At 42.3% G+C, this 22,522-nt stretch overlaps 1 protein-coding gene across 1 annotated transcript in view; it reads right to left on the minus strand.

The window, feature by feature from the left end:
- The window catches only part of GPR156 (G protein-coupled receptor 156), a 152,396-nt gene that overhangs the window by 68,137 nt on the left and 61,737 nt on the right, over positions 1 to 22,522 (minus strand). The window contains exons 3-4 of the mRNA XM_069202696.1: positions 11,936 to 12,060; positions 7,820 to 7,955 (exon numbers count right to left, since the gene is read on the minus strand). Coding sequence (XP_069058797.1) covers positions 7,820 to 7,955; positions 11,936 to 12,060 — 261 coding nt within the window. The remainder of the gene's footprint in view (positions 1 to 7,819; positions 7,956 to 11,935; positions 12,061 to 22,522) is intronic.

Here is a 22,522-nt window from a genome sequence, read left to right on the forward strand (position 1 = left end):
ACACCAACTGCACCTTTCGAAGTTCTACAAATGGATTATATTCAGCTTGAACGCTGCAACAATTTAAAATATGTCTTGGTGGTGGTATGTGCCTTCAGTAAATGGATAGAGGCGTACCCCACAAAGGATAATACTGCCATTACCACAGCAAAGGTGCTTTTGAACATTTTTTTCCCTAGGTTTGGTGCTTGCAGACTTTTATGGAATGATAACGGACCTCATTTTGTTGGGGAAGTTATTAAGTATGTCCTGAAAGGATTAGGGATCAAATAGAAGTTCCATGCGGTTTTCGACCCACAATCAGCAGGGTTGGTGGAAAGGTATAATGCTACTTTGATGCTGAAGTTAGCGAAGATACAGGCTTCCACATCTTTAACTTGGCCGCATGCATTACGTTGGCATTATTGTCTATTAGGTCAGTGCCACACTCTCGAACAGGCCTTATCCCCTATGAAATAGTATTTGGAAGGCCAATGAACATTTGGGGAGTTCCTAAGCCAAATTCTGTATATGATGTACCTTGTGTCCTGATGAATGATTATTTGGCACAGTTAACCGACAATTTGGTTTCTATTCATCAACAGGTTCGAGAAGCACTTCCTGACAGATCTACAGGTGAAGGCCATGAACTCCGACCTGGTGATCAGTCGATGATTAAGTCCTTTGAAAGATCAAGCAGCTTGGAACCAAGGTGGCGAGGTCCAGAGCAGGTGCTCCTTGCCACAAGGACAGCAGTTCGAGTGACAAACCGAAATAATTGGGCCCATAGTACTCACTGCAAGAGAGTGCTACCTACCTTGGTGGAACCTGCTGTGCTGACTGATCATCTTGAGATTTTGACTATGGAGAAAGGCCCTGCTATATCACCTGACTAATCTGTGGATTTCTTCCCGGACCAAACGATTTCTGGAGTGTCGCGATATAATTTGAGACCGAGGAAAGAATCTGTAGTGCTGAAAAAAAACTGGTTGAGCTACCGCCCTGGGTTAGTGAAACGAAGAGCCAATGTGGCAAGGGGGGGATCAGCCATGCATTAGAGTAATGACACTCGTCTTGGCCCGTGGTGAAGAAATCAGCGGCTGCCCAGGGATAAGAGCTCCAACGATTGTTTTTAATTAATTTCTGGAAGGGTCGATTATAACTGTTGCTAAAATGAATAACAAAGTGATCATTAGTACTATGGGGTTTGTTGTTGTTTTGGTGGTTATAGCAATAATCACCTGGTTTGTTGAAAAGATGGCTCCTGCTCGTGAGTTTTTTGTTGCCACTACTCCAGTACCAGAGGATCACTATTACTTTACGCTTCCCTATCAGGAGCAGAAGCACCGTCAATCGTACTTCAATAATACTTTCATTCAGATGTTGCATCATACTCATAATGCTACAAATACTACTAACTGTTGGGTATGTGGAATGATACCTGCGCATCAAAAGAAAGGAGGGACACCTTTCATTCCTCTGCCTTTTTCACACAATAGGTTCTTGTCAAGATTGGTATACGCTTTGTTTGCATCTTGAAAACGTACAGAGGGCGGACTTCTTTTTCACCTTAATAAAGTATGCTACCAAGACAAAGATGGGTATCCCCAAGCCAAAGGAACTAAATGGGAATGGGAAGAGTATCAACCGGACAATGTTTCAATACCATATGTCTTCACAAATAAAAGAGACTCTGACAAGAAAGAACAATTTGTGATTTCTGTTACAAAAACTAAAGCAGATTTATGTATACGTAGCATTGGGCGAATTCCAGTGGGGACAAGCGATTGTACCTTGATTTTAACTATTGAGGGTGTAAATAATAGTAGTTTTACATCTCCACATAACAAATATTTTGTTTGTGGTAACTATGGATATTACTAACTACCTGTTGGGTTGTCAGATCTGTGTTATGTATCTTTTCTATTACCCCCTATGTTTTTGGCACCTGCATCATATCACCGAGATTTTAAACTGGTCAATGAAATCATTAAAAATAGATATAAAAGGACAATAAGTACAAATGAGGTAGACCAAACGGACACTAGCCTGCAACAATATGTTGATTTTAATTTAGGGTTGTTCTCCTTTGTGGGTGCTGCGTTAAACAGTAGGAAAGTGATACGATTGACTAGGGTTGTGGAAGCTGTTACCAATCAGGCAGCTCTGGCACTTGGAAATATTACAGAGGAGCTCCAAATTGCGAGGATTGTAGCGCTCCAAAATCGTATGGTACTAGATGTGATATTCGGTGATCGAGGTGGTGCATGTCGCATCATCGGTAGTAGTTGCTGCGTTTTCATTCCAGATCACTCACCTTCAGTATATGATACAATATCTAAATTGCATAAAATTGCTGCAGCAATTCACACAGAGACTGGTACTTGGACTTTTTCTGGATGGTTTTGGGCTCTTGTTTCCGCTTGGGGCTGGAAACTACTGACTATCCTGTGTGTAATGATTGCAATATTTTTCACATGCTGTATCTGTATTCAGTGTGGTCCAATGTTCTGCTCCATGTGTATTACTGCTTGTATGCCTACCAAAAGAAATATTACAGAAATGAAAGCACAACACATGTTAGATAAGGAAATAGCTGAAATGATGAGCATAAATATACAAGATGAATATTTAGATTATCCCAGAAAGACGAATGTCTTCAGCTACTGTTGAAAGGGCCGTCTGTTGTAATTTAGTAGCGATTAGATTAAGCATTAGCAGAAGACATCTTGTATTTAGCAACTATTATGAACATTTCGTGGAATCCATTTTGTATTCATGGCAGCCATTATCTCTGCCACATGCTGCCATGTGCTCACCATGTGCTCTGTCCTACCTTCCTGTTAACTACTCTTGAAAATCTGTCTAGTGACAAGTTATATTTAGCATTTCCCACTTTGCACATGCCCAGTAAGGTCTGCAGCTGTTAGTAGTTAGTAACCGACAGTAATGTGTCTACTAGTCCTTGAAAACTGTTAGCCCCTCCTACCTGTCAACTGTGCATTTCCATATGACCTTATATGTATATAAGTCTTGCTTCTATAATTGTACCACCTTCTTTTAGCCCCTGCGTGGGTATAAAAGGACCATGCTCTCTTAGTTCAGTGTGCTACTTCAAACATTACCGAAGGGTGCTGTTTGAACTGTGGTACCACCTCATGAGGGTTAATAAACTTTGTATTTTATTTCAGTTTCTGTGCCAACTTCTTTCTATATGGTCTGAGGACTTTGTGCAGAGAAGGGCGAACCCCTTGCACTAGTAGGCCTTGCTGAGGCTTACTTCGATACCTGCATCGTACAGCATTGCCGCTAGCTCGATTATGAGCCGGAAACAATGCTGTAGACTCTTTCCCGCTAGGCCAGCATATGGAAACCGAGGTTTATGCCCTCTGACCTAGCGGTAAACTCTTAACGGGCCTGGCAGGGAGGTAGCCACTTTGGTGGCAACCTCTCTGTCGGAAGTTCGACAGACGGTCTCAACCATCCGCCGAACTCATAATGATGCTCAGAGTGTCCAAGGGGAGACATACAACCTATAGCGAGGGGAATAACGTGACTGAGGATAAGGAGAGTAATGAAGATGGAGAATTTGTATTTTTAGTTGGAAAGGATTCTGGAGAAGGGATTTTCTCTGTGGCTGTGTGTTAGCAGGAAAATTATTTTAGAAAAGGTACCTGGTAGACCATGGTTAAAGGCTGATATCAGTCGACAAACACCCGGAGGGATGTAGTGTCATCACACATCCAAGAGGTGATGGACTGAAGGTAGGTTGAAAGGATAGTGGTAGCCAGAGGAACACATATGGAGACCCGTTCATGTGCAGCGGAAGAAGACAGACATGTCTGCTATAATGCCAGCTGCTGCTGTTGAAAGCAGAATGAGTGAAGCTGATCCTATTATGTTTTGCCAGTCTGCATTGAACAAAATACTCTTCACATGGCCTGTGATCTCCTGCTTAGTGCGAGTGCACCAGGTGGTTGGGTATTTTGCTTCTACCATAGCGTTCAAAGGTAAAAAGCAGGATCTAATGGTATGTGTCAGAGAGAGTAGCCTTTTTTTGAGTGAGCTCTTCAATATCATCTAAAACCTCATAGCCAACTTAAAAGGTATGTTGACAGTGTTTTGATGGGGCACAGGTTTCCACTGTAATCATAGCGGCTTAGCACCAAATTGTGCTGCATGGAGTGTCTTCCTATATCACCCCCCGGTTGTTCCTAGATTAAAGATTCAAGCGCATGCTCTTTGGTTAGCACCAACATCAGGTATTTTCCAAAAAGTGATGTCATGTAGGGCCTCTCTGATTCCACACTGATGCCCCTTTAGTACATCCTATAAGCCACAGCAGGTCCCATCCGGGCCCGAAGAAATATGATCTCATCCCTCCCCATCCTGATGGAACTCCTTGGGCCTCTCCTTGCCAACTGGCATAATCTTCAAAACCAACTGCATCATTCTAAAGCTATCATGACCAGCAGACCGCTTCTTATGCGGACAAGCTCACTATTTCTGGTGGTTCTTGGCACACCAAAAGTCAAGACACCACCTAAAGATCATTAAAAAAATAATACCAAGATAACAGATCGTTCCCACCTAAGCACCAAGGGTCTGGAACAGCATTCCCTTATCCATCGGTTTATACAACATCATGGGGAGCCAAGTTCAATATACAACCAAGTATGTTAATCAAATAATATTTTTTATTATTCAATAACTCCAGGGTTTATTAAAAAACTCTCTTATATAGAGATACAACTTGACAAGAAATTATATTCCACATTCATTTTTCATTGGATTCACAGTATAGATTTTGAAAAATAAATAATCTCAATAGTATTCAGTCACATAAAAACCCATCATTTTTCCTTTACATTTTAAATCCCTATAGGTAATAAGAACAACAGCCCGCCATTATATTCACAGACAACGTGTGCACTGCTTCTTCAGGGCTGGAAGGATATAGCAGATAAATGCTATCAAATAGGAACCCAGATTGCCATTGGTTTTTCAAACTACTACGGATCAAGCACCTCCGACTGGACCTTCGATTACCCTTTTGTTCACTTGTAAATCTCACCACTTCAAACACTGAATGTTTGCATCATACAAATCACGGCACTTCTTCGGATAATACTTTGTCCCAGTCCACAATAACAATCACAGCCTCCCAATGCTTGTTGGAAGACAATCACATCCTACATGCCACGTTTTCTGCATCCTTTCAGAAATCGTTTCCATGTCCACAAGCCTTCAGAAAGGCCCCAACACTGCTCCAAATTAGGGAGGAGTTGAAGGCACATCTCTTTAACCTACATTATAGCTCAGTAACAGTTCTCAAACCAACTACCTCTACTATAACCTGTTGACATTATGCTGTATAGTGCTCTATTGGCTTTTGGCATGGTTCACATTATACAAATATCACATACAAACATGTAATTCAATGAGGACATTGTTGTTTATAACAGCAGGAGTGTGCATGATCAAGCTTTACAGGAGGTTTGAGATTTCTGAGATTAAGAGGGCTGATCTTTGAGTATGAAGAGTACAGGAGAGGTGTAGATGGTGTCAGATAGCCTAGATGTTGCATCAGCACCAAGACAATTGCAGCCAAAGACAGTTTAGTGAGAGAAAGCTGCCTTGTTCTCAGTATTCAGAACAGACATCAGCATTAGCCTTTGGTTGTGATGGGAGAGCATCACAATCATGATATTATAATATTACAGCTGAGAAATCGTTTTAAGAAGATTTATTCAAGAAAAAAACAAGTTAAATTAATCAGTCGTAAGTTTAGCACTGCTGTATGAAATATGTTGTTCCAAGCTCAGACCTTTCACCTCTGAACTCTGCAACTGTGAAGCTAGAACCCAAACATTCAACAGTATATTCAAACATTCTACAAGAGACTGGCATCATGACCCAAGACTTAGCAAAGAAACAGGACAGAATCTGCCCCCAAACGTGTTTATGAAAAGAATGAGATATTGTTACGGAGTGCAGGACACAAACGAATATTCTGGCAAATAAAGGTGGCAAAGGGGAGTCTATAACTATGATTGTCGATGATGGGGAACATCTGTTTCTGGTGAGATGTAAGGGGTATGTTTAATATTGGGGTTTGACATGTCAGAACCTCAGAATATTTTCATAGTAGAAATGGTATGGTTGAGAGTTGGCATAAGCTGAAAAGGAATGTCTTAATTTGGCTTAGTAAAAAAGGGAACAACAGGGATCCTATCCTCGTCGCCAATTATGATTAATAATGATGCAGAAAGCAGAGCAGTAATTTCAAGCAAGCTTATTCACACTATCTTCAACTTAGTCAAAAACAAACAAGAAGAGCTGTACTTTGATAGTTGACAGATGGCTACTGAAACGGGTAATAGGTAGAGGCGGTGGGATAGGGAGATGAAAGGCACCATTGGAAGGAGAAGATATACATGGAAAATACAACAGCTGTCTGAGATTGAATAGTGTTATGTCTGCGTCCACCGTATGCCTCTTCCATATGGCATCTTTATCTTTGGCGTATGTTTGATTTTTTTATCTTCACATTCTACTATGATGGAGAAGGAGGTGTTGGGTTTTAACTATGTATTAGACCTTGTGCAACTATCTTAGAATCTAAAGTTTATAATCACCCGAATTATAGGGCTATTTGTTGCAGACTCATTATCCCACATGGATATCAGTAAATTTCTCTTGCAATACTAGTGCTGCAGTGGATACTACTTCTTTTCGCCACAGTAAAAGTTACTTCCAGATGCAAGTAAAGAACAGAAATGCTAGTGAATGCATTGTTCAGTTCACTGGTTGGACACAAACAGTTACAAAAATAAAAGGCCACGGCCAGACATCGGACAGAAGTAGTAGTGCGGTAACCAATGTAAAGCTGGTGAATCCAAAGTATATTCAGAGTGAGGGTGTATTCTTTTTCAACTCCAATAAGGTGTGTACCCTTGAATATTTCAACCCCAGAATATCAATGGGACACAATATTGAGGACAAAATATATTTAAAAAAAATGATCAACTGGTAAGCAAGTCTGGGTTTTCTATACCCAACTGCAAATATGTGTACCTGAGCGGTACATATATCTTCAAGGTACATAGATCAGTGAAGTTAGGAATAGTAAATCTATACTTCCCTATTTGCACTTACCTTTCAATATTGTGACCCTCGATATTCTGTCCTCGATATTCTTCTATCACAATATTCTGGGGGTCGAAAAACAGTAATGTAATCCTCCGGTTAATATGTGACCTACTGCCAGGCTGGGAATCACTGTTGTGGACAACATGTTAAATTTAGATCTTTCTTGAAAATCCGGGCCCCTGGAAAGTATATCAGGGGCCAGAAATGTCCTGGTGACCCTGAAGTCTGGGCCTGTGAGAAGAATGAAGTAACAGGACCATGTCTCATCATCTCCGCACTCTAGGTGGGTTTAACAAGCCCATGCATCCCTGTGTGTACAAGATAGGATCTAAAAATGGAATCCGGGTTATCATCTCTGCACGCTGGGTGGGTTTACGAAGTCCAAGCACCCCTGTGTGTACAAGGTAGGATCAAAAATTAAATCTAGGTCTGTACAAGATACCGTTTCAAAATGATGGCTGTGAGACGTGTGTCAATCTTTGTGAGTCACAACCTTTGCATATATTTTCAAGCTGCTCAACATGGACCTGTTTTAGAAACATTCAGCCATAATTTTGGATTCTCAAGATGAACGTCTTGTGTCGTTTGCCTGCCTCTTTCCAGATAACCTATTTATATGTGTAAATGTCATAGTTCTCACACCCAGCCCAACAGTAAACATCTTTTTACCCTTGTGGTGATCACTCACCTGAACTAAAGTCTCTATGGATGCCCCGGCTGCCATGTTGTGTTCCTGGATGCCGAAGAGATAGCCGCTGGCATACGTCAGGCCACTCCCAAGCAGGGTCACCACGTTCAAGTTAGGGCTGGACATTTTCACAATCCTACAAGAGAGTGGTAGAGAGGAAATTCATGGAGGTGATTAGAGTGGTGAGGTGTTTAGCATGCAAATGTGGTGTTAATGTCATGCTTAATAAAACAGAGTGGATTTCATTGGCACTTTTAGACTTCCTGTTTTGCAGTGGGTAAATTAGACTAAGTAATTAGCACAGGCTCAGAATCTTCTTTGCAGTTTGTCTTTTGTACTATGGAGATCCAAGGCCTAACCTTTGTATGAAGGACACCACTAGCATGCAGGGCCCTTGCCTTTATAGTCAGGGTTAAAGAAAAAGAGAGTTGAGTTTTGAATAGAAGAATCTGAGACAACTGTGTTGGTAGTGAGAGTCCAAAAGGGGGAAGAGGAAATACTGGTCAGGACTAAACATGGGAAGAACTCCTATTATCGTACCACCTAAAGAAATGGCACTATGGAGGTACATTCGGCTGCCACTCATCCATGAGCCCTAAATGTGTAATTCTGGGGTTGGCTGCAATAGTTCTACCCACTGCCTCCGAGAGGATCAAATGTATGCAGGACTGGTATCTGTGTATAATAGGACATGTCCCCATGGTGTGGTTAAAGGTACTCATTTAAATTTTGCACCTAAAGCAGCTGAGGTCCAGACCTTGCTGCATGTTACTTAGGCGTTAGGTACTGTAGTAGACCCTATGAAGGTACTTCAGACGGATAAGGTGAAGTCTTGTAGAAATCATCAGTGTCCTTGGGGACATTCTCGCCCCCACCCAGTCAGCCTTGTCTATTGGATCAATATTCTATGCCCAGCTGTCTTGCAGTGTCACCAGGGGGTCAGGGCTGTTACCTACCATTGAGCGATAGAGTCTAGAAATACTCTTGCTCGCTAACGCAGATAGTGTAACCTGTGCCCCTAACATATTATGGGGGGGAGGTGTTTAAGAAGGGCGCCTCTGTGTGCCTCCGATGCAGGTTGTAGTTGTAAGCAGTGGTAGAATTACATGTGGTGCATGTTATGGGTCTCCACCAGAGATGAGAAGAGGCAGATGTAACTCCCCTCCCAAATAATGCCAATGGGATCCCATGTTTTTTAGGACAGCTAAGCTGACTGTGTGTTCCAACCAGGAGCCCTCCCATAGCAGTGGTTCTGCTGTTGGGATATTATCCCATTTGATCCATTGGAGGGCTCAGTGCCAGCAGGCCAGGGTTAATGCAGAAGTCGGAGGGAGAGTGAAAAGTGTGTGTGCCCCGTACAGCAGGCATAGCAAACTACGCTGCTTGATGCACTCTAGCTCGATAGCCACCACTGGGCCATCGCGGTCAAAGAAGAGCCAGTCATTCACGGGGGAGATTTAGATCACCTGGAAGGATAACTGGATGTCCCTAACCCCTGCCACCTTTGCATAGTAGTAATGCACATTTCCTCGGCGATATGCAAGGATGTTTGTCTGTCCATAAAAACTGCAGCATCTGCATCCACAATGTTTGAAAGAAGCATTTCAGCAGGTTCGTAAGGAATGTTTTGAAGGTTATAGACCCTTCCTACCCACCACATTGATCGGCAGTGAGTTCCATGTTGCAGTGCTGTGTTTTATTCGAGTGAGCAAAGGCACAGTGTTCCGATCCCATGACCGTGTTTATTCAACTGCATGTAGGGCAGTGATTGTAAGGGGTCGTTGATATATACAAGGAGGTCGTCTGTGTATAGGGAAACCCTATCTTCCCAGGTAGGTGGCCACAAGAATCCACAAAACTGAGCATCTCGGCACACTACCTATCTTAAGAGCCAAGGCTACTCCTAGCTTTTGCAAACAACAGTGTGAACAGAGGGATTTATGGTATTGGATATGCTTGGCTGGAGTGTATGGCCCTTCTGGCTTATCTTCCACTTCTGGTCTACCAGACATTTTCCGAGTTGGTGAGATTTCTCATTGTATTTGAGGATATTATCTGTTGACTGATCACCCCAAATAACCTCAAAACCCAGGAGCTTCTCCTTTGAGACAGAATCTTACAGGTCTCTGCTGCCATAGTCTATTTGATTAATGAATAAGTAAAAAACGTAAACCCACCTTAATGCTAGGGCTTAACTTCCTCAAAACATTTGACAAAAAAATCTGTGACATGGCTTTTTTTTTTAGAAAAATCCAAGATGGCAGCTGTATCTCTATAAACATTCTGCATGTGGTGCAGGGATATAGGGAATTTTTATGCGGTTAGACAAGTCAAATAGGTCTATTTCGATACACCAGCACCTAAAGCTTTCTGGCAAATCACATTCCTTGAAATCAGAACATTTTCATGATTATTAACAATGCCTATTGTTTTTCAATAGATGCAACGCATGACAAAACTGTGATCCTCAATGGGCTTCAAGTGTTAGCCCCCTCAGCACCAAATCCATATCCTCTCACCAAGCCACATATCAACCATTCAGAAGTTAGCTCAACTAAATCGCCTCCACATTTCACCTGAGATTTTTAAATAGACGCACAAACACTTCCATCTCTGTTTTGAAGGTGTTAAAACATGGCTATTTTACAAAATACTGTTTTAGGTACCCCTAAAAATCCTCACTTCTTTCCTTTTCCACTGGATCATAAGCCACCCCTAGTGTACTGCTTCTCATAAAATGATTAACAGGATACGCCAGCGGGATTGTTACACAATCCGAAGCCTTCACCACACCCAAGTCTTACTGTCCAAGCTGTTCCCCTGACCATAACTTTGTGAGTTTACCAAAGGGTATCTAAAATTGGGAATAAATTAGAAATATTACGTTAATATTCATATACAATTAGTACATAACAAAAGATCTGTGCCCTCTTTGTACTTTAACTAGTGGGGAATTGAACGTATCAGGGTCGATTCTTAAAGACATGTAAGAGTACATATTACTCCAGTTGTACTACTTCCCATACTCATAAATGCTTGTGTGAATCAGACCCAATGTTGTCGACCCACTTTGACTTCAGTCAAAGATAACCCTGCAACTGTAAAGGGCGCCCCCATTCGTTTAGCCCCGTAGGACCAAATTAGTGATAGGAAAGTGTGCTACAAAGGCACATAACATAAAATAATTTCTTGTACATACCACCTAGTTTGGAATGAATTGCCGGGATTTAGCAGAACCGGTTTAGAAGCACTCTATATCAGTGGTTCCCAACCTTTTGACTTCTGTGGACCCCTACTTTATCATAACTTGATCCTGGGACCCCCACTGAATCATTATTGGAATCTGGGGTCTCCCCCCCCCCCAATGACTCATTACTGAATTAGATGATTTGAAACGCAAAACAATACACAAAAAATACAGAAACAAGCATTCATCAAACAAACACACAAATGATAACACATTATAAATAAATAAATAAATAAATATATTTTTATAGGAAGGTTGGAGCTTTTCTAAATTCAATTGAAGCCACACATCATCTATTTATGGCACCTGCACTGCTCACACGAATCAATCTGAGGGTACTAATTTAATTTTTAGCCTCCGATTTCAAATTCGTTGACATTTACAGTATTTTTTTTTTTATTCCGTTGTGCATTGAGCCACTTTGTTTATATACACTTTTTTAATCTGTTAATATTATTTAATTTTCTAAGGAGTCACGGACCCACTGCTGAGGCTTCGCGGACCCTAAGAGGTCCCCTGACCACAGGTTGGGAACCACTGCTCTACATAACCAAACCTTAGGAAGTGAAGTGGCTTCTTTGGCTGTGGCTGCTGTACCTACTAATCAGTTTTCCACCAAGAAACATTTACGAAGTTTACCTTATGCACATTTCATGCGCAGTAACCTGAAAGAACAAATTGGCAAGAAAGCCGAAGGGAAGTCACCAAGATAACGCACAAAGGGGAATCCATCATTTAGACCCTGGAGGCACCCTTTCTGTACCAATGGGACATGTCCTGAACACAGATGAGAACTATAAGGGTTTCATAGCCACGGTGACCTCTCGGAGCACCACCTGGGAGCCTTGTAAGACTAGCACACCTCTTACCTGTTGTTCTTGAAGCGTATTGTGAAGGCGAAGAAAAAGACTGCCAGCAGCAGCCCGCAGGTGAGGAGAGTACACAGGGCGCCCAAGAGCAGAGCCGAGATCCTACTGCTGTCCATGGAGGTCTGCTGGGGAGATGAACGAATAGGGGTAAGAAAAGTAATAAATATCTATTGCAAATCCTTTACTGTTCCATGAGAGAGATGGAAGCTGTGGAATAGGTTAGTGGGGAGTGAAGGGCAATATCACATATGCTTAAGAAATCCTTCACAAACCCTACTCATAATCTAAACACAACTGCAAAATGAAGCTGCATGCATATTTTAATGTTTACTTTTGTCAGCATTTCATAACAAATACAACAATTCTTAAATAACCTACACAAATCAAAAACCAGTGTCCAAAGTATAAAATGTTCAGTCTTTTATTATTAACAAGCACAACCAACTCATATACAATCTAAAATCAAAACACACCCCACAACCCCATGACAATCTGCCACCCAACCACAATATGAACACAAACACTGCTCCAGCACAACCCTTGGCTCATATACAACATTTGCATCAAACCACTGATTGTGCTAGATGCAAACTATGACCGCACGCAACCCAAATGTAAAACACGCCACACAGTAAATAACTTAGAACCTAAATGCCTGCATTCTAAAAAGAACCATAAATTCAACTGCAGTACAAAACAATGCCTGCAATTTAAAAGCAAAACACAAAACCAGCATGCAATCCATACATAACATTGGATCTAAACACAAATTAACTTCAAACACCTGCTACAGCAAAAAGACAAGCCATAGACATCATGACTTCCAAATACAACCCACAACGTGAACCTGGCCACCAAGATTAGCCCCTAGTGGGTTGTGTTTGAGCAATGCTGCTTAGACACAACCCAGTACACTAACAGAGCCCTTGATATAAATAAATCACACTACAAACAACCCACAACACAAACACAGCCGGAAAGGCAAACAAATCTAGCAGCAAAAACAAAGCCCAAAGACAAGTTGCCACTTGTACAACAAGACAACTGTAAACGTAAGTAAGCTAACGGCATAGAGGTGTGCCTGGATATTGATAATAATGTCAAAGAGGAGCTAGAAAAAGGAGCTGCTACCAACATTTCAGTTTACTGGTGTGACAACAGCAGAACTTGATGGACTATCAAAAAAGGTTAAAACAACTTGTCCCAATATGATGCGCTACCCAATCTTGTCACCAATAAAATGGCCAAAACCAATGTTCTTTGTTGGTTGAGGACCTCTTCCTCGATGGTACATTACCAGGGTTCCCAACATTAGTAGGCGAATGGGAGATCCCTCGGGGACAGTTCCTCTTATATAGCAAAGTATTTGCCCTTAAACGACTATGGGACACACACACACTCTTTACAACAAAGACTGTCCACAAGGTGGCCGAAGGATGATTACTTGGGTAACGAAGCCCTACTTGAGATGACAGGGACCTCACTAGCCCCACTGAGGGATAAATGGAAGGATGCAGAGGCCCGCGTCATCGATGACAAAGAATATCAACAAGCAATAGAAAGTTTCCAGAAAAGTTTGATTCAGATATATCTAGTTTAACATATTGTATAGAGCATATCCTAACCCTTACAAGCTGGACCAAGTATACCTGTCGACATTAGCGGCCTCAGCCTGCCTAAGATGCAGACATGAGGTAGCCAACTTTCACCACATGCTTTGGAGTTGCCCCCCCACTGCAGCATGTCGGTGCTGCTGTGCGCCAAAAGATTCAGATTGTAACAGGTAGGTTGGATATGAGAAGCATAGAGAGTTGCTTGCTGGGAAGGAGATCCCAGTCTAAAACACACAGAGCAGCAGCAAAATGTGAAGACTTAGCAGTGCTGCTGGTCAAGAGGGCCTTAACAATGTGATGGCAAACACCTAGGCCCTGATTTATACTTTTTGACGCAAACCTGCGTTGGCGCAGGTTTTCATCAAAAAGTTTACCGCCAGCTAGCGCCATTCCAGGATGCCAGCCGGGCGTCATATTTAAGGAATGACGCTAGCCAGCGGTAAGGCCCGAATAGTGTCAAAATAAATGACCGGGTGGGGGAGGCGTAAGGGAAACAGGCGGTTGTGCGTCAAAGAATGGCGCTAGTCAAGTTAGAGTCATAAAAATTACGCTCACCTGACTGGCGTAATTTTTTGATGCACAACCCCCATGGACATGACTCCTGTCTTAGTAAAGACAGGAGTCATGCCCCTAGCCCAATGGCCATGCCCAGGGGACTTTTTGTCCCCTGGGCATGGCCATTGGGCACAGTGCCATGTAGGGGGCCCAAGTTAGGCCCCCCTATGGCACTTTAAAAAAAAAAAATTACCTGGACTGATCTGGGATGGGTCCCCCTATCCTTAGGTTTCCTCCAGGTGTGGGTGTGGGTGTTGTGTCCCTGGGTGCAGGGAAGGGCACCTGTGGGCTGTTTCCATAGCCTCTGAACATGGAAAATGTCCCACAGGTCCCCTAACGCCTGCCCTGACCTAGGCGTTAATTAATGGCGCTAAACAGGCTTAGCGCCATTATTTAAGGCCCTCCTCCCGTGCGTGATTTTTGCACGGGAGGATAAATAAGGCGCAAAGGCCTCACAGTAATTTTTTGCCCGGAAACGCCTACCTTGCATCTCATTGACACAAGGTATTTTTCCGCAGGCAAAAAATTATGTTAACTCCAATATTTTGACGCTAGACTGGTCTAGCGTCAAAATATAAATATGGAGTTAAATTTGCGCCAGATTTGCATAAACAAAATGATGCAAATTCGACGCCATCAGAGTATAAATATGCCCCCTAAACCCTTGCATCAGACAGCCGTGGCAATTACCACGCATTGGGGGTTGGAGTAACTCATTTTAATGCGTGTCATGCATCCCCGCATTGAACTCCTACGTCACACATTACAGCAGCTCCTCCGTGGAATTGCTTGAGGTGCTCAGTGCTGTGGTAAATCAGGAGATGCGTATAAGCAGTTCAACGTCTGCAGCAGTTTCCAGGTGCCCCGAGCTGTCTGTCGGAGAGCTGGACCTGAGGTCGAGGAGCAGGGACTGTGGTTGCTATGGATACACAGTTATCAGTCGAGGTCTGGCTTGTTTTCATCATTGGCTCACATGTCCTCCACGTGGCATCTGAACCCTCAGTGGACAGAGACAGTCCAGCCTGTGACAGAGACACTCCACCCTGACAAAGACAGCTGACAGATAGCCGTGTACGCGGCCTCCCTCTCACTAAGAGAGCTGAAGTGGCCATAGCATGAGAAAGGCACTTGCCTACATGTAAGTTTTTAGTGCAATGCATCTGTCACCCAGTTGAAGACAGCAGGTGAAAAGGTTGGGATTCTAGGAATACTGAACATCCATTAGTCACACAAAGAAGAAACTGAGGCTCTCATTTATGGGGTTTTGGCATAGGGTGCTGCAGCAAGTCACCTCGCTGCGCTGCCCTACACCAAAGTGAAAGTGCAGGAACGCACTGTATTTATACAATATGGTGCATTTGGGTCCTATCCGGCTGCGCTAGAAGCAAAAAGAACAGATGATGGATGGAATGCTGAACACATGCTAACATTCACCCCTAGTCACAAAAATGTGTGTTTAATCCATCATTTGTTTGCCCACCACCCCACCCCAGTTTGGATCCAGGCATATGCAAATCAGTCTTGATTCTGGTTCTCCCTGGACCAAAAACAAGCAACCTGGGACCAGTTTCGGGGCACCCCTCATGAGCCAGGCTAGCTTGAATACACTGGCACAGAGAGCAAGTGACTCACTTCTGGGCAAATCCTTTCCACTTAGGGTGACAAAAGCAAAAAGAACAGATGATGGACGGAATGCATAACAATGCTAACATTCAACCCTAGTCACAAAGATCTGGGTTTGTACCATAATTTTTTGCCCACCACGCCACCCCAGTTTGGACCCAGCCATATGCAAATTGGTCTTGACCCGGTTCCCCCTGGGTACAATGCAGCACGAACTGCCAAGCCAGGCCCTCCCTGGAGCAGAAACAAGCATCCTAGGAACGGTTTTGGGGTATCACCCCTCATCAGCCAGGCTAGCTTGAATCCAGTGGTGCAGTGAGCATGGGAGCTACGTTTGAACATACCCTTCCCACTTAGGGAGACCAAATCAAAAAGAAAAGATGATGGACTGAATGTTAAACAATGCAAGCATTCAACCCCAATCACAAAGATCTGGTTTTAATCCATCGTTGTTTTGTCCACCATGCCACCCCAGTTTGGACCCAGACATATGCAAATCAGTCTTGACCCTGTTCCCTGTGGGTTTGCTCCTGGTGCGCTGGCACAGTTTCGGCAGCCTAGCGCTAACACGAGCACCCTTGCACCATGTTGTAAGGGTGCCTGTGTTGTCGGCAGGATTGTTTTTGTGCAGGAAGGAGTACCTTTCTGCACAAGAACAATTCCAGGAGACTTGTTCCTCTTTCCTTGTGTGGAAAGAGGAAAATCGAGGAGAAATAAACGTATTTTTCTGTGTTACACTTCACCTCAGGAGATGTAAGGTTTTTCACGCATCCCAGGTTTACATGTTTTTTTAAACCGGGGAAGTGTCAAAAACCATGGCTGTTGCATTGGAACACCCACCGCAATGTCTATGGAACGTCTCCCAAGCTCAGAGTAAGGCAACCCAGTGATTTACGCTGTCTTGCCGTACTCCTTATCTATGAGGCCATTCAAAGCCATGCAAAGTGGCTTTGCGTGGCCTCACAGATATGATTTTGTTGTCTGTGTTGCCAGAGTGTCACAAAACGTGACGCTCCGGTGACGCAAGGGGCCCATAAATGTGCCCTTTAGTTACCTTGTAGGTCAGGGTGCAGTGGCTGTCTTCATAATGAGAGACTTCTGGTGGTTCTGTTCACTTGCTGTGGTTTGTGCCCTTCTATTCCTGAGAGTTTACAGCCACTTTCAGGCTTTTTTAGAGTTCCTCACCACTCAAAAGTGGATACTTTGTGATATTTATCTCTAAATGAATGTCCTTGCTTGATTTTTTATCAGCGATAAAGTATCACTTTATCTGATCTCTAAAAGACAGATCACTGTCAAAAATTCACACCAGGTTCTTTACCTTCAAGACTGGAGTAGCGAGAGGACCAAGAAACCGGGGCCACCAGGATGAATTTCAGAATGACAGTCTTTACCAAAAAGAAGGACCTCCATTTTCTCTGAGTTCAACTTCAGACTGTTACATTTCATCCATTTGACGACCTCACACATGCAACATCGCTAGAAATGGACACAATGATCTGATGTCGTCATGATATGAAGTTCCACCAAGTTCCTCCCCATTGCTAGTATTCATTATCTACATCTAGCCACTGTCTCCCATCATCAAGGACAGAGACCTGAATAACCACTCATGCAGGTGACACTCAGGGGTATCTGCTAATAAAAGGACCAAAAACACCAACTCAGCTCATTCTTGAGTTTCTGATCCTAAGAAAAGGCCATTACAAAGTGAATTCTTGAATGAAAAGTAATGGTCTCAAAGTTAATGGAGAAAAAACTGAGGTGAAACTTACGAATTGCAGCCAGGAAATATAGAATAGAGATACCAGTGCTTAATTTGAACCTGTGGTTTCCGGTGCTCAGCACCAGCACTTAATTGTCAACACTGCCACTTGTGACATCTTGCCACGAGGTGGCGCTGTCTGGCTAATTTAGAGTGACTACAACAACAGTTAATTATTAATTCAATATACATTAAAAATGACTATTGCCTGCCACCAAATCATTCTTAAAGCTTTTGGAGCCTGGAATAGTCTGAATTGCCACACTTGTAGGACAGTGATGGTTAGTAGTTGTGTTATTACTATCGTTGGCAGTATGAAGGGGCAATGTGTGGTGCATGCTGCAGTGGCCATCTGAGGGGAGCCCAGGCACTTATAATTTTACAATTTAAACACTGAGAGATACACTTTTCCTGCCTCATTTTGTGAAAGTAACACCCTTTGCTAAAAACAAAGAAACAAACAAAAGAATTATGGTGTTATATGGGATGCTGAACTCAATTTTGAGGCCCATATGGTTTGATCAACATGTTTTAATATTCAGTAGTCAGAAAGACATTGCCCTACACTGATGATGAATATCAAAAATGCATTATTGCTTGATTAAAAATGTTTAAGTTGGATAATACTAATGCCATTTTGAGTAGCTGGTTTCACCGATACTTCATCTGAAAAAAGGGTGGCAAAAAAGAAGAAAAAAAATCACTGAAATATTTTTAAAAAGTACTTATAGGATATTAAAGAATGTATTTCTCACATAAATCATGACTAAACCCATCTGTTCAGCCCACATTTTTTCTCAGTTTCTAGCTTATTCCTTGACTCACGCATAACGTTTTTGTAACACCCTTGGTACTCACTGGTAAAATAGCATAGGCACGAATTCAGATCATGAGAACACTCACCCACCCTCTTCTGAAAAAATTTAAGAAAATACTAACATTGGACTACTGCCCGACTTCCTAAGAACCAGCCAATAAGACACCTGAGGCCTCTTCAACAACTCAGCTCTACAGTCTCAGAGACAGTAGCACTCCTAGCCCATAATTTGGTCCTGCTGTTCTCCCAGACCATTAAAATTATGATAAAAAATCATTTTCAGGGTTCTTGGCCAGCTTTTTCCGATTGGCCATCTAAGTACGCTTCATGGACCAGATGGCCTTTTCAGACTACAGGACCATCATGACTGCAGTGTACACAATTATGGAGAAAGCTGTTCAGACAGAGAGAGGGCCTGATTTCTATATTGGTGGACGAGTTACTCCATCACAACGGTGACAGATATCTTGTCCGCAGAAATCTAAATCCCATAGGATATAACGTGATTTAGATTTCGGTGGATGGGATATCCGTTACTGTTGTGACAGAGTGATTCACCGGTCAATATCTCACTCAGGCCCATATTCTTCCTAAGATCTCAACAGGTTCCTCAGTGGTAGAAACCCAGGTGGGGCACCCGCTGGGTAGGCTGTGATGAGTGAAGACGTTCACTGACCTTTCGGCATCCTTCAATGCCCTCAGTAACGAGAAGCCTCTGCCTCAGCGGTGGCCCAGTAAGTCTAAACATCATGGAATGGTTTACCATTTCCTCAATGGAAGGCAGTTGGGGGCCTTGCCCAAACAGTCAACTTCAGGGTGGTCCCATTATCAGTTCTTTTTGACTCATATAAAAGGCATTAAGTACCCCCTGCCAGACATTATAAGGATATTGCAGGTCACCGAAGAGTTCCATAACCATATAGAAAGACGAGGCCTAAGGCCGAGTTCCTTAATAAGGTTATTGAACTTTGAGGTGACTTGCGATAGCCTTATCATGTACACCCTGGAGTACTTAATCCCATATAAAACATGGTCACAGCATTACCTTTCTCACAAACCACTTAAAATCTTGTTGCGTAACTCTTTTATATGAAAGAGAGAGCATGTTTGCAAGCACAAAGAATACAAAATAAATGTTTAACACATCAAATACCTGTCAGCTATTTGTTGCAAAAAGATATTAAAAATAGTTCAATACAATTCAAGTTTAAAACAAAACTGTAATAGCTTGAATTTGTAGAAACATACAGAAATAGTCTAACTCTAACTTTTCTATAATTATCTAAGGAGTACAAAAAATAAACATTATTTCTGCTTGTCACTGAAATACAGCAGAAGGAAGACACGTTGTGACATCAGATCTCAACTGCAATTATTTATTACACTCGAATTTTGACGTCTTTTCTTTATAATTGGTGGCTGGGTGCGTCACAAATTGCCGATTATAAAGAAATTAGAGACAGACATTTATACAGGGATTGCAGAATCCCATGATTTATAAGATGAATACTGGGCATCCTTTGGGCCAACAATCTGATTTGCATCCATACACAGTTGGTACTCAGATATGCACCGCTCACACATGCAAAACAGAGACCTGGCTCTCTAAGCAGGTCCATGAGAGTTATAACTGGCAAGAACTCACCAGGTATTACCTTCCACAGCTTCCTGGCATCAGCATTGTCTGACACACACTTTTTTGCAATGCACCATTTATGATTTTTACTATGTTTGCACCATTGGTGATTTTCACTATGTTTGCACCATTGGTGATTTTCACTATGTTTGCACCTTTGGTGATTTTCACAAAATGTATTTTTCATCTTCTGGACTGGTGTCCTTGCATCCTTGAATTTCAACCCTCCTTTGCGGAGTTCCCTGTTTCTTGCTTTGATGCCTTCTGGTCTCTGCTTCCTCATGCTGCATCCATGTCCTCCGGCATCCAGAATTACTCGCTTCCTCCCCTTCTGGTATTCACCTTTTGCCAAGTGAGTTCATTCTTGCCTTCTTATTTACTTCTTGGATCTACTCTGTCCTGTGATCCAAAACCTCTGGAATCCGTGTTTTCAAACTACGCATTAAAGAATGGCAAAACAATGAACCTTTTAAGAAATTGCTAAAATGTCAGAATTTAGTTAATCTGTAACTATAGGTTCATCAGTGGTGGGTTTGAAGTTTTCATTTGTCTAAATATAAACTGAAATGTTCACCCTATTCTCGGCCAAGGATACAGAACTGGCTGTTAAATCCTTCTTGCCAAGGAATATATGTCGTATATTTCGAATAAATCAAAGTCTACAAATTATACTTCAGTGTTTAGAAAGTCGTTGTAGTACAGTCCGAACTATACCACCAAGTAACCATCCATAGGGAACCCCGACTATTCCACAGCTCCAGTGCTTAATTTGTGCTTGTTGTTTCTGGTGCGGAGCACGGGCACTTATTTTTGAGGGCCGGGGCTTATTCTTTTGCCTCAAGCATTTGCTGTGAGCAAAAGACACATGTGGGAAAGACGGAGGAAGAGAAAAACGAAAAAGCGTCATAAAGGAAGAAAGTAGAAAGCTGCAAGAGGGAGCTGAAGGGGCAGGGAGAGGCTGTAAACGGATTAAAGAGGCCTGAGATGGCCTCAGGATTACTCCGCCTCAGTATTCCGTGTTCCCACATTTAATTACAGCAGCCGCTTGTTTAAGAGGAAGGCTTTGGGCACCGGCACATTTTTATTTACAAATTAAGCACTGCACAGCTCTCAAGGTTCACAATATTGCCCAGTGACAGATAAACCATTTTCAAGTAGATGAGATGTTAAAACTCTAGATCCATTGATGTGCCTATGATTATCAATATTTTAGTTGTTATCTATGTAATGCAAACTTACTCATTGCTGAGAGTTTTGCAGATAACATTTTTATTGTAGTAGGAGCCTCTTGAACCTGTGGTTCCGCACATAGAACATAGGGGGCACTTCTGAGACTACATTATAGAGGCTAGGATGTAATGGGAAATGGGGAACATGTAATTGGGACACTACCAGATAGTTATAAAATCGTTTTACATATTTACTTTATGTATAAATATATTATAAATCAGGACAGTTATTGCTAATTTACCAAGACCTAGATCACAAATATTTAATATTTATGTCAAACCAGCTTAAAGGACAAAAGCCCCTGCCATGTGCGCCTAACTCTACCAAATTGCCATCTTTTGATTTTAATGCTGATATGTACATTTGCACCAAGTGACCTTGACTTCTTTGAGACCCGGGGGGAGCTCCAAAATTTGATGTTGCTCCATGAGCAAAGCACCCTGATCTGATGGATTGGGGATGCACCCAAAGTGTAACCACTCTATAGGCAGTGGTTCTGCTGGTAGGAGACTTTAACATAGTATTCAGTAATGACATGGATTGTTTAGCACAACGCCAGGGTGTGTCTCTGCCAGGGGAGCTTACTGGCTACGAGAAATTAGGTCCCGAAATTACACCTAAAAAATTACACCTATAAAAGTTATGCCAGGCTGGACTACTTCTTAGGAACTCCACAGCTTGATCACTTCCATCGATATACAGGGAGTGCAGAATTATTAGGCAAGTTGTATTTTTGAGGATTAATTTTATTATTGAACAACAACCATGTTCTCAATGAACCCAAAAAACTCATTAATATCAAAGCTGAATATTTTTGGAAGTAGTTTTTAGTTTGTTTTTAGTTTTAGCTATGTTAGGGGGATATCTGTGTGTGCAGGTGACTATTACTGTGCATAATTATTAGGCAACTTAACAAAAAAAAATATATACCCATTTCAATTATTTATTATTACCAGTGAAACCAATATAACATCTCAACATTCACAAATATACATTTCTGACATTCAAAAACAAAACAAAAACAAATCAGTGACCAATATAGCCACCTTTCTTTGCAAGGACACTCAAAAGCCTGCCATCCATGGATTCTGTCAGTGTTTTGATCTGTTCACCATCAACAATGCGTGCAGCAGCAACCACAGCCTCCCAGACACTGTTCAGAGAGGTGTACTGTTTTCCCTCCTTGTAAATCTCACATTTGATGATGGACCACAGGTTCTCAATGGGGTTCAGATCAGGTGAACAAGGAGGCCATGTCATTAGATTTCCTTCTTTTATACCGTTTTTTGCCAGCCACGCTGTGGAGTACTTGGACGCGTGTGATGGAGCATTGCCCTGCATGAAAATC

This window comes from Pleurodeles waltl, chromosome 8 (assembly GCF_031143425.1).
Source record: "Pleurodeles waltl isolate 20211129_DDA chromosome 8, aPleWal1.hap1.20221129, whole genome shotgun sequence".
Lineage (NCBI taxonomy): Eukaryota > Metazoa > Chordata > Amphibia > Caudata > Salamandridae > Pleurodeles > Pleurodeles waltl.